We start from the raw sequence: 11287 nt of genomic DNA on the forward strand, positions 1-11287 counted from the left end.
TAATACCTGAACAAGTACCAATCCAAAAAAGTCAGTTGCATTCCTATGCACCAACAACACCAGAAATATAATTGATTTGTGTCCAGAAACATACATACCCACATATATATGGAACTTTGGCATTTAACAAAAGTGACATATCCAAAGTATTTTTCAAAGTAGTTGTACCAATTTGCACTCCACCAAGCAAAGTATAAAAAATCCTGCTGCTTCAAAGTCTTTCTAACATGTCAGGTTTTTTTAATTTCAGCCAACTGAATTGCATAAAATGATACCTCATTTGCATATCTCTGACCACCAGTGAAGCTGAATATCTCTTTACATTTTCATTGGTGTTTATTCCTCTGTAAAATTCATTTTATGCCCATTTTTCTTTTGTTTTTCTTATTGATTTATGTTCTTATGATTATCTCTTATTGTGTTTATGTCACTATTTTCTCCAACTGTGTCTTTTCATTTTCTTTAACGAATTTTTTGATGTAAGTTCTTAATTTTGATAAAATAAAATACATTAGTCTTTTCTTTATAGTTTTTTGTTTCATACTTAATAAACCCTGTTATACATCCAAAGCCTTAAAAAAATTCATCCTATTTTAATGAGTTTTTAATAATTGCATTTGATATTTAGATCCTAAAACTACCTGGAATTGACTGTACGTATATACATTATGAGAAAGCAAATGGTAGAAACATTGAGTAAGAGAGAAGTAAGAAGAATATGGCAGCTGAGAGAAAGAGAAACTGGGAAAATAAATTTTCCCTCCTTCAGGAAGTAAGAAAGATAAAACTGGAGGTCTGAATCTGCTTAGGAGGAAATCCAAAATATTTCATACTTTCAACTCAGACTTTGAGGTGCTATTCCCAAAAATAATAGCTAGCCAAAAATAGACCAACCTTTAAAAACTAATTCTACAATGTGTCATACAAAGTGTTCAGCATCCAATAAAAAAATTATCCAAGATATCAGGAAACAAAATTGGGTACTGAAAAAGAAAAAGAAAAATTTTAAAAATGAAAGAAATAACAGACAATAGAAACAACCCTATAAGAATGCCATATATCTGTGCTCGCTTCGCAACACATATACTAAAAAAGAAGGCCATATAGCTATACAGAAATTAACTATAATTGAGATATTCAAGAGAAATAATGGCAAGATGAAAATTTCAGCAGGGAACTGGAATTTGGAAAGAAATTAGAGAAATGAAAACTATTTCTATTTCCATAGGAACTGAAACTTTTTAAAAAACAAATGAAAATTCAAGAACTAAAAATGTACAGTGACTAATATGAAAAGTCCACTGGACAAAATTAAAAACAGGAAAAGGCAGGGCAAAGGTGTCATAAATTTAAAGATAGATATAAAGTGGTGCCTGAGTGGCACAGTTGGTTAAGCACCCAAATCTAGGTTTTGCTCAGATAGTGATCTCATGGTCATGAAATTGAGCCCATATCAGGCTCCGTGCTCAGCACAGAGTCTGCTTGAGATTCTCTCTCTCTCCCTCTGACCCTCCCTTTACTTGCGCTCCCTCTCCCTCCTTCTCTCTCTATAAAATAAATAAATCTTTGCAGGATGCCTGGATGGCTCAGTTGGTTAAGCATCTGCCTTTGAATCAGGTTATGATCTCAGAGTCCTGGGATCAAATCCTACACTGGGCTCCTTGCTCAGTGGGGAGCCTGCCACTCCCCCTGCTTGTGCACACGCACTTTCTGGCAAATAAATAAATAAAAGCTTTAATAATAAATAAATAATTATTTTTTAAAATAAAAGATAGACATAAAATTAAAATCTTTAAAGTACCATTTTACAACACCACAAAAAATCAATTACTTGTTTTTGAATCAGAAGACTCATTACTATTAAAATGTCAGTTCAGCACAAATTGATCTATAGACCCAATTTAATCCCAATCAAAATCCCAGAAGGATTTTTGTTTGCTTATTTTTGTTTGGTTTTTAAATAGTTTACTTATTTATTTGACACACACACACACAGAGTACAAGCAGGGGGAGCAGCAAGCAGAGGGAGAAGGAAAACTAGACTCCCCACCTAGCAGGGAGCCTGCCCAATGTGGACCTTGATCTCAGAACCCTGAGATCATGAGCCTAAGGCAGATGGCCAACCAACTGAGACACCCAGGATTTTCTTTTTCTTTTTTTTTCTTTTTTTAATTAAGAAGCTGATTCTAAAATTTCTATGAAAGTACAAGGGATCTAAAATTACAAAATCAAGATAATTTTTATTTTATTTTACTCTGAGGTACAATAATCATGACAACATGATATTGGTATAAGTAGGCATACAAATCAATAAAACACAAGAGAGTTCCTAAGTAGACACACACATAATGGTCAACTGTTTTTCAAAAAAAGGTGCAAAGAAATTCAATTGAGAAAGACTAATTTCTTTCAATAACTACACTAAAACAATTAAACTTCCATATGCATCCATATAATACTGGATCAACTGAATTCCCATATTAAAAAAAAATCATGACCCCTCACTCAGACCATTCATAAAAATTTATTTCCAGGTAAATTGTAATGGCAAAACAATAAAGCCCATAGATGATTACATATGAGAATATCTTTTTGACTTACAGTAAGCCAAGTTTTTTTAGCAGAACAGAAAAATCTCTATCCATAAAGGAATAAAATAACTCCAATTTATTAAAATTACTTCTAAATATTAAAAATGATTAATATAATGAAATAAGATATTTTTAATATCCACAACTAACAAAAGACTCATATCTAGAATATACAAAAAGTCATCAGAGAACTAAAAACTAAAACTACAGTAGAAAGCCACCATATACACTTGCATCAAAAACACTGACTCCTGCAAACACCAAGTTAGTAAGAATGTAAAGGAACTGAAATTCTTAAACATTACTGATGAGTGTCAGTTAGAAAATCTACTGTGAAAACTGTGTGGTAAAATCTATTAAGTTGAATATATACTTTATGACCTAGCGATTTCATCATAAATATAAACCAGCAGGAAAATCTACATTTAGGCACCAAAAGTAATGCGAAAATATGTACATAGCAGCACTCTTCATTACGGCCAAAAACTGTAAAAACTCAACTGTCCATCAATCTAACATGAATAAATAAATTATGATCTATTTATGAATGAAATGAATGAACTACTACATGTTGAGACCTCACAAACACAACATTGAGTAAAAGAAGCCAGAATCAGGAGATACAACATACTATATAGATCCTACTTATGCAAAGTTCAAAAGAAGCAAAAAACTAACATGTAATAACCTAGAATAATTGTTACCACTGAGGTGAAGAAATAACTGGTTGGAGGCACAAGGGGTGCTCCTAGGATTCTGGTAAGTTTCTATTTCTTTTTTTTTTTTTTTTAAGATTTTATTTATTTATCAGAGAGAGAGGTGGGGAGAGAGCGAGCACAGGCAGAAAGAATGGCAGGCAGAGGCAGAGGGAGAAGCAGGCTCCCTACTGAGCAAGAAGCCCGATGTGGGACTCGATCCCAGGACGCTGGGATCACGACCTGAGCCGAAGGCAGCTGCTTAACCAACTGAGCCACCCAGGCGTCCTGTAAGTTTCTATTTCTTGACCCGAGTGTTTACAATGTGAAACTGTATTGAGTTGTTCACAATAATGTATGCACTTTCCTGTATTTCCTATCCTTGGTAAATCATTAAATAAAACCTTAAATATAACCAATCATGTGACTTAGAAGCAATGTCTGTACATTATAGGGGTACAATAGAGGCTATATGAAGGTAGCATATATACCAAAGGCAAAACATGTAGTGCAAGCATTGTAAACGATTCTTAGCTAATTCCTAGCTAATTGTTATGTGAATACTCTAAAACTAAATACTGGGTTTAATATTTTGCCATTGTTTAGATGTAAGTATAGAGGTAAGCTATAAGATCATGAGTGAAAAATAATCACTATGTGGGCCAACTTTGCTGGATCTCTAGAGTTCTACCCACATATGACCTTTCCTTTCACCATCCTTCCCTAATACTATTCATGTCCATAGGCAAATTCTTTAGGTAATCAAATGTCCACATTATTTATCACTTTAGGTCTCAAATTAAAGCACTAAAGTCAGTGAAACAGATTAAAACAGAACCCTGTTGTAATGCTACATAAATTACAGCCTTTAGTAGAAGAATAAATTTTCTAAATTACTCTCAAATTCTTCTTGAAAATAAGTCAAGAAAATAAGGGGTGCCTGGATGGCTAAGTCAGTTAAGTGGCTGCCTTCAGCTCTGGTCATGATCCCAAGCCTGATTCTCCCTCTCCCTCTACCTGCTGTTCTACCTACTCATGCACTCTCTATCTCTCTATCAAATAAATAAATAAATATCTTAAAAAGAAAAGAAAAGAAGTCAATAAATATACAAAGAAAAATATCCTCTACCTCCAATATTTTTTAACTTTCCCAAATAGTTTAAACTTATTATTTGCTCTTCATTAGTCCTTTGTATTGTGCCACTGGACAAAGCCCTTTAAAAAAAAAAAAAGGCAGGAAAATAAAATATGTTTCTAGTATCAAAGGGTTGCTTGAATCAGAATTCAATCTCCTGATTCTTCAACTCCCCACTGAGCTAAAATTCCTTCCAAGTTTTTCGGAACAGTGCTCTACTGTTACTATCTCTGCTATCCATAGGATAAGCATTGGCCATTCCCCAAATTCCAGAACCATTTGCCATTTGACTGCTTTCCTCCCACACTTAAGTGGCGGGAGTTCAATTTGGCAGTTTGTCAGAAAGAATCCTAGTATAAAGCACTTGGTGATTTTTAACCAAATAGATCTGTTGTGTATACAGCATATGCCATATATATCACATCATATGATTTCACACATTATAATAGAACATAGTGAAGGATATATAACATAATCCTAGAATTCAAATGTACTTCTCTTTGAGACCTTCTCTTTAAAATAATTTTATTATTTTACTTTTTTTAAAGATATACCATTTCATGACAACTTATGCTATTAGTGTTCCCTAAGAATGACCTGTGTTATATATACTTATTAGGTGTTTTATAAAAACTATGTTGTAAAATAAATCACATTATGTGATAAAAACAGTACTAGGATAGCATTCATATTCCTTATCAAAAGACTCAGCAAAGAAACCATGAGATAATGTCACAAGTGCAAAGATAAAATCATTATAAAATTATATAATATAAAGTGAAAAAAATGATGCTCCATTTTTTTTATTTAACAAACACTTGTTAGGTGGTTGTTATGTGTCAGGCATTGCTCATCAAATAAGACCTGGTATTTGCCACCTTCAAGAAATTAAGGGTTTAGATTTACTGAACAAGTAAATTAATGTTTGGTGTATGAGGTAGTAAAGCCTATGAAAGAGAGATGTTCAGAGTCTGTGGGGGCAGAGAAGAAGGACATCTAAATCAGCATTATGAGGTCAATACACACTTCCCGGAAAAAGACCTTGGCTGAGCTTTGCTACAGTGAATAATTGGCTGAATGAGAGGGGGAATCCGGGTAAAGGGAACAGCTGGTAACAGAAGTGCAACATGGGCCATTCAAGATACCTTAAGTTCTTGTTTGGAGGAAAGTTTGAGGGGGGACAGAATCAGGAAATGAGAAGAGAGAGAATGGCAGAAGCCCAATTCTGAAACGCTGAGGGAGCTAAGTTTAAACATCTGAACCTGATCCAGAAACACAGTCCCTCTAATCCTTCAAAAGCTACAGAAAGGATTTTAAGCACAGAAGCAAAATGAGTATATTTTCATCTTTAAAGGATATATTTGGTTTTGGTATAAGGTAAGGCCAATGCAGTAATCCTAAATTCAGGAGTCAACATTAGTAATGGAGAAGAGGGAAAAATCTGAAAGACAAAAGGAGACAGAATTTGTTAAACTTAGAGACTAACTGGAAGGGAGAGGGAAATAAGACAGAAGAGTCCAAACTGACTCGGTTACTAATGTGAATGATGGTACCAGAACAGAGAGGACAGAACAAAGAGTGGGTCTAAGATGGCAGGGGGGAGGGAGGAATGATGAATTCATGAGAAATTATCTTGGGCATTATGATTTCTTTATATTTTCTGAAGAGTCTCTATAAAATATAAATCACATATAACAATATATAGCAAATAAAAAATACCTCCCTTATATTTTATGTAAAGTTTATTATAGCTACTATATTCATCTTAATTATTTAATTAGCAAACATTTCCTGATTTTCATAAAGTTATGTTGGGAAGAGAAATATTTCAACACCCCAAGTCTCTTTCACACAGCCAAACAGGAATATTTAAGTTTTCTTATCCTCTCAACACACAGCCAAACTGGAATATTTAAGTTTTCTTATCCTCTCAAAATAGTTCCTTGCAGCAAGATGATGCATAAATAGGACAGTTCTTTTAAAAACAGACTGTGAATGATATTTACATTTGTTAGAAAACTGTTGTAGTATCATAAGTAAATACATCAAAAGGTAAAATGTACACTTTCATTTTATAATATTAACTTAGCAATAACATGAGTTATGCATAGTTTATGCAAAGCATTTATTTTTAAGTTTAGTAAATCTAAACTAGAAAATAGAAAAATAAAAAATGTATTCCTGAGAGGTCAGGTCTGTAATTTATTATCTCCAACTATTAACAAGGAACTTTATAATTTATTTATGTATGGGAAAATACACCTTCAGCTTCATTAGTCATTTCTCATTATATCTATGACAAAACAGGATACACTTCTCTTTGCTTATTATGGATAAACTATGGCATGTGAGGGGAAGAAAGAGCCTGCAGGGACTAAACAACTGAAGGAAAGAACCAGGAATAGTACTCTGAGCCGTAGAGCTGACTAATGAGCCACTCTGCCTCCCACAGCTAGCTCCTCAGAGGTCTTTGTAGAGCTAATAAACTCAAGTCAACAAAAACAAAACACTCACAAATCTAATTCCATAACTAACACCCTAAGGATATACAGTTTGCTCCTGACCAGAATTAGAGTACTCACTTTCTTTGCGAACTTCCTCAAGTGCAGTAGTAAGCTCCTTCTTCAAAACTGTGGCTTCCTGAGCAATCTTCTGCCCCTTGTCTAATAAATTCCAAGTTGCTTCCTCCACAGAAGCTAGGAGGACTCTGGCTCGTTTTGAACGTCCTTTTTTCCTGTTGGAAGGATTCTGGGGACAATTTACAAGTGTAGTAACCTAAAATTGGAAAAATACAAGCCACTCATTAGACAAATTGTGAGAACACAGTCCTGGGACATCACAGCCTAGAACAAAAGAAAGTATTTCATAGAAACATGATTTATTCCCAGTACTACTGGTACACCCTCATAAGTTAAGTCAATACACTAAGAGCAATATTATCAGCCACTATGGAATTTCCAACTAAAGATAAAAAGGAAAGAAGGAAGGAGGTAAGAAGGGAGAAAGAGAGGACTAGAGGAAAGAAGGGCCACAGAGATTGAAATTTATCAAGTTTTACTATTGAAACAATGCACTGTGTGCATGTGTGTGTGTGTATTGTATGTATGTATAAATATTTACATATAATAATTATTTATAGCACTTTGTAGCCAGCAATCTATATTAAGAGGGTGGCAAAAATCATCATAATTCGGTTAGTAAGTATTAGTAAGTATTAGTCTAAGTATAGAGATTATTAACATGGAGGGGGTACAGAACCACTCAAACATAAAACACTGGTTACCTCAGAGGAACAAAACCCAAATCATGACCTACATATTGGCCCTCTGTAACCTGTCCTACCTGTCTCCTACACTCTCCCCTAACTCATTAGGACTCTAAAAGAGGTCTTGTTCAAAGTCTCCTATCAAGAGGACTTTCTTGATTATCCCATCCCTACCCTCTCTCAATCTTTCCCCTCATCCTACTTTATATTTCCACAAAACTTATAGAACCTGATTTTTTTTGTTTATATGTTTATTTCGTGCTCCCAATACTAAAATGTAAACTCCATGAAAGCAGAAAATGTGTTTTTTTCTCCTCCAGCACCCAGAACAATGCACAAAGTAGGTGTCCAATAAAATATGTATTATATAAATGGCTTCATGAACAGGATAGTAGAAAAGAGGGGTTTTTTAATCTTTATATTTTGAATTGTCCAAGTACATTAATAATGAGCATTATTCCTTTTGTAAATATGTTTAAAATAGGAATAAACTAGGGACACCTGGATGGCTCAGACGGTTAATCGTCTGCCTTCAGCTCAAGTCATGATCCCAGAGTCCTGGGATCTAGACCACAGCAGGCTCACTGCTCAGTGGGGAGTCTGCCTCTCCCTCTGCCTGCCACTCCCTCTGTTTGTGCTCTCCCTAATAAATACATAAAATCATTTTTATTTAAAAAAAAAAAGGATAAGCTAATAATAAGGCCATTATTTAGGGATAGAAATGAAGCATCTGGGGCATCAGGGTGACTCTGTCAGTTGAGTGTCCACTCTTGATTTCGGCTCAGGTCATAATCTCAGGGTTGAAAGGTTGAGCCCTGCATTGGGCTACATGCTCATCATGGAGTCCGCTTGTCCCTCTCCTTCTGTTCCTCTCCCACTCACACACTCTCTCTCTCTCTCTCAAATAAATAAACAAATAAAGAAAACCTTAAAAAAAAAATTAAGCATCTGTATTTGGAAACTAAATCTCATACAAAATTACATTGTAAAAAATATCCATTTATTAATTAAACCTTGAATCCCAATAATAAATTTGGTTAATATTTTTATAGGCAAAGCTGGAAGATACCCACTATAGAGGAAGAAAAAAAAAAAAAGTTGTATCCAGTATTTAAAATGGCAGACCTGAAACTCCTATAGAAAGCTAGACTCCAACTTATCATCAAATAGCCAAGGCTTTTAACAACCATTCACCACATCTTTGACAATGTGCTATACATAACCCTTCCTGTTCTGTAGCTCATAGAGGTTTGACTTGTTTATTGCTTATAGAGCACAACATATTTATTTGTATATCTGGACCCAGTTTTTTAACTAGCAACTAAGAAAGAACTTATAAGTTATGGGGGAAATAATGTAGATGAAAATAATTTTTTCCTGCCCTTCTCTTTCTCCATCCAATAGACCCCTTGCTTTATGCTAATTTGCTTTATTCTCATGTTCACAACCCATAGTGCAGTACCTTGTAGCAAGTCCTTGTTTCCTCTCTTAGAAAATGAGAACAATCATATTACCCTATGACTGTGTGAAGGTTAAATATGTAAAATGTCTTACAAAATCCACAACATGAGGAGCCTGGGTGGCTCAGTTGTTAAGCATCTGCCTTCGGCTCAGATCATGATCTCAGAGTCCTGGGATCGAGCCCTGCATCACACTCCCTGCCTACTTCTCCCTCACCATTCCCATGCTTGTGTACCCTCTCTCTGTGTCTCTGTCAAATAAATAAATAAAGTCTTCAAAAAAAAATTCACAACATGACACAGATATTGGTTGACATTTAATGCACATTTTCTAGTCCATTCCCCACGCGGATACAGAAAATCTGTTATGGGATCCTTGTCAGAGGTGTTCTCTTGGGACTACCCTCATGTTGCTCTTGGGGTCCCCTGTGCTAAATGTAATGAAGTCCGTTAACAGAACACATTCTGTATGTTTTGCAAGCAGTCAAATAGGGCCAAGTGTCTTTATTATGTATTAAATAAAGATGATAATATGTCTGACTTATTATGGATTTTCACATACTCCAAAAGGCAAATTTCTCACTATTGTCAGTCTAATTTATATATCAAGAGTTAAAAGATATTGGTTCAGATTAAGACAAATGATAGCACCTAGTTTAAAATCTTTGTTTAAAATGAAAAATAAGTTTCATTGTGTAAATGTTCCCTCAGAATGTATTTTAGGTGCCACAATTCATGACGCTTCCCACTGAACATTCCTCTATTATTGTTCAGATCCTCCATGTGCCAAATATTTTCCATAGACTAGCCTGAGCTTTGAAATTAAAATGAGCATTCCAGAAATGCTTTGTTCCTTACAATAAATGCCAAACAAGAAATGTGAAAAGAACATTGTATAAGAACATTGTGCTTCCATCAAAATAAATGCAATTGCAACCAGCAAGTTATTCCCATTTATAAATCATTTATACCTATGTCTTCTGAAATACCCCAAAATACAGTTATTTAATATTGATTAAACTCAAGTGACATTTTCAATGATTCACTTTATTTCAGAAAGTAAAGATGGTTTGGTAATCCTCTGGGGGGGGAAAAGAAGACTAAAAAAAAAACTTTTTTTTTTTTTTTAACCTCTACTTATCTATAGGAACTAACCAATTCCCCTCAGTGACTGTGACCCAGTGTAACAAATGACTCTCAACAAAGGTTGGGAGTGCATTTGTTATCTGAAAAAGTCTCCCATCTCTTGAAGAAATATCAGCAATCAGTAAAAATTAGCTTTCAGGATATGCTGTAAAATAATTTCTGTTTCCTCATTCTCTTTTTCACTTATACAAAATCAGTTATATTTTTATAAGCAACAAAAAACTTCAGTTGGAATTAACAGCAAAGATGATTCTAATTTAAGTCATAGTCTATGTCTTCCTAAACTTTCTTTTTGTCACACATACACAACCCTCCCCTTTTTCTCTTTCTCAGATCTTAGGGGGTCCCTGCCATGTGGAAATTTTTTGGTTCCTGCAGTCTCTTAAAGACCCTGGGTTCATTCACTTTCTTTAGTCTGTAAATCTGACGTAGGTTACAGACACACCTTCATACATACATACAGAAATGAGCTCCCTACTGAAATGGTCCTACATTAGATACTTCAAATAGTATGAAAAGAAGAAATCCCCTGCTTTATTAATTCTGCACATTTAAATCCCATAAAACTAGGTATATTTTTAATGTTGTATAATATTTATACACTGAAATTCAAAGTACAAAAAAAAATCTTTCTAATCTTTCCTAATTCAGATGTGCTTCTCTAGATGCTCCAAAGATACTGATAATTAAATTGAGATGTTTAGTGAACCTAGCTATCAACTGTCATTATATAGAGCAACACTAGTATACAATAGGAGCACTGCAGAATATGGCATGAGGCTTAATTTACTTTGATTTGTTGCATTAATAAAACAAAGTCTTTAGCACTTCAAATGTTAGCTTTATAGAAAGTCTTTTCCAAATGCCAACTTGGGTTAATACATATATATTCTATAACCATGCTCTTTCCCAATCTATCTTTCTAATTCTATTATTATTGTAGTATAAAAAGGCCATGTTAACACCATCTCCTCTTTTGTTTATTAGCTAAAACA

General features: G+C 34.4%; 1 protein-coding gene across 5 annotated transcripts in view; it reads right to left on the reverse strand.

Moving 5' to 3' along the window:
- CTNNA3 (catenin alpha 3) overlaps positions 1 to 11287 on the reverse strand; it is a 1797739-nt gene that overhangs the window by 1699211 nt on the left and 87241 nt on the right. For all 5 annotated transcript variants that reach the window (XM_032312382.1, XM_032312379.1, XM_032312381.1 and 2 more), the window contains exon 3: positions 7004 to 7196. In XM_032312382.1, coding sequence (XP_032168273.1) covers positions 7004 to 7196 — 193 coding nt within the window. The remainder of the gene's footprint in view (positions 1 to 7003; positions 7197 to 11287) is intronic.

The sequence above is a fragment of the Mustela erminea genome, chromosome 14, assembly GCF_009829155.1.
Source record: "Mustela erminea isolate mMusErm1 chromosome 14, mMusErm1.Pri, whole genome shotgun sequence".
NCBI classification, from domain to species: domain Eukaryota; kingdom Metazoa; phylum Chordata; class Mammalia; order Carnivora; family Mustelidae; genus Mustela; species Mustela erminea.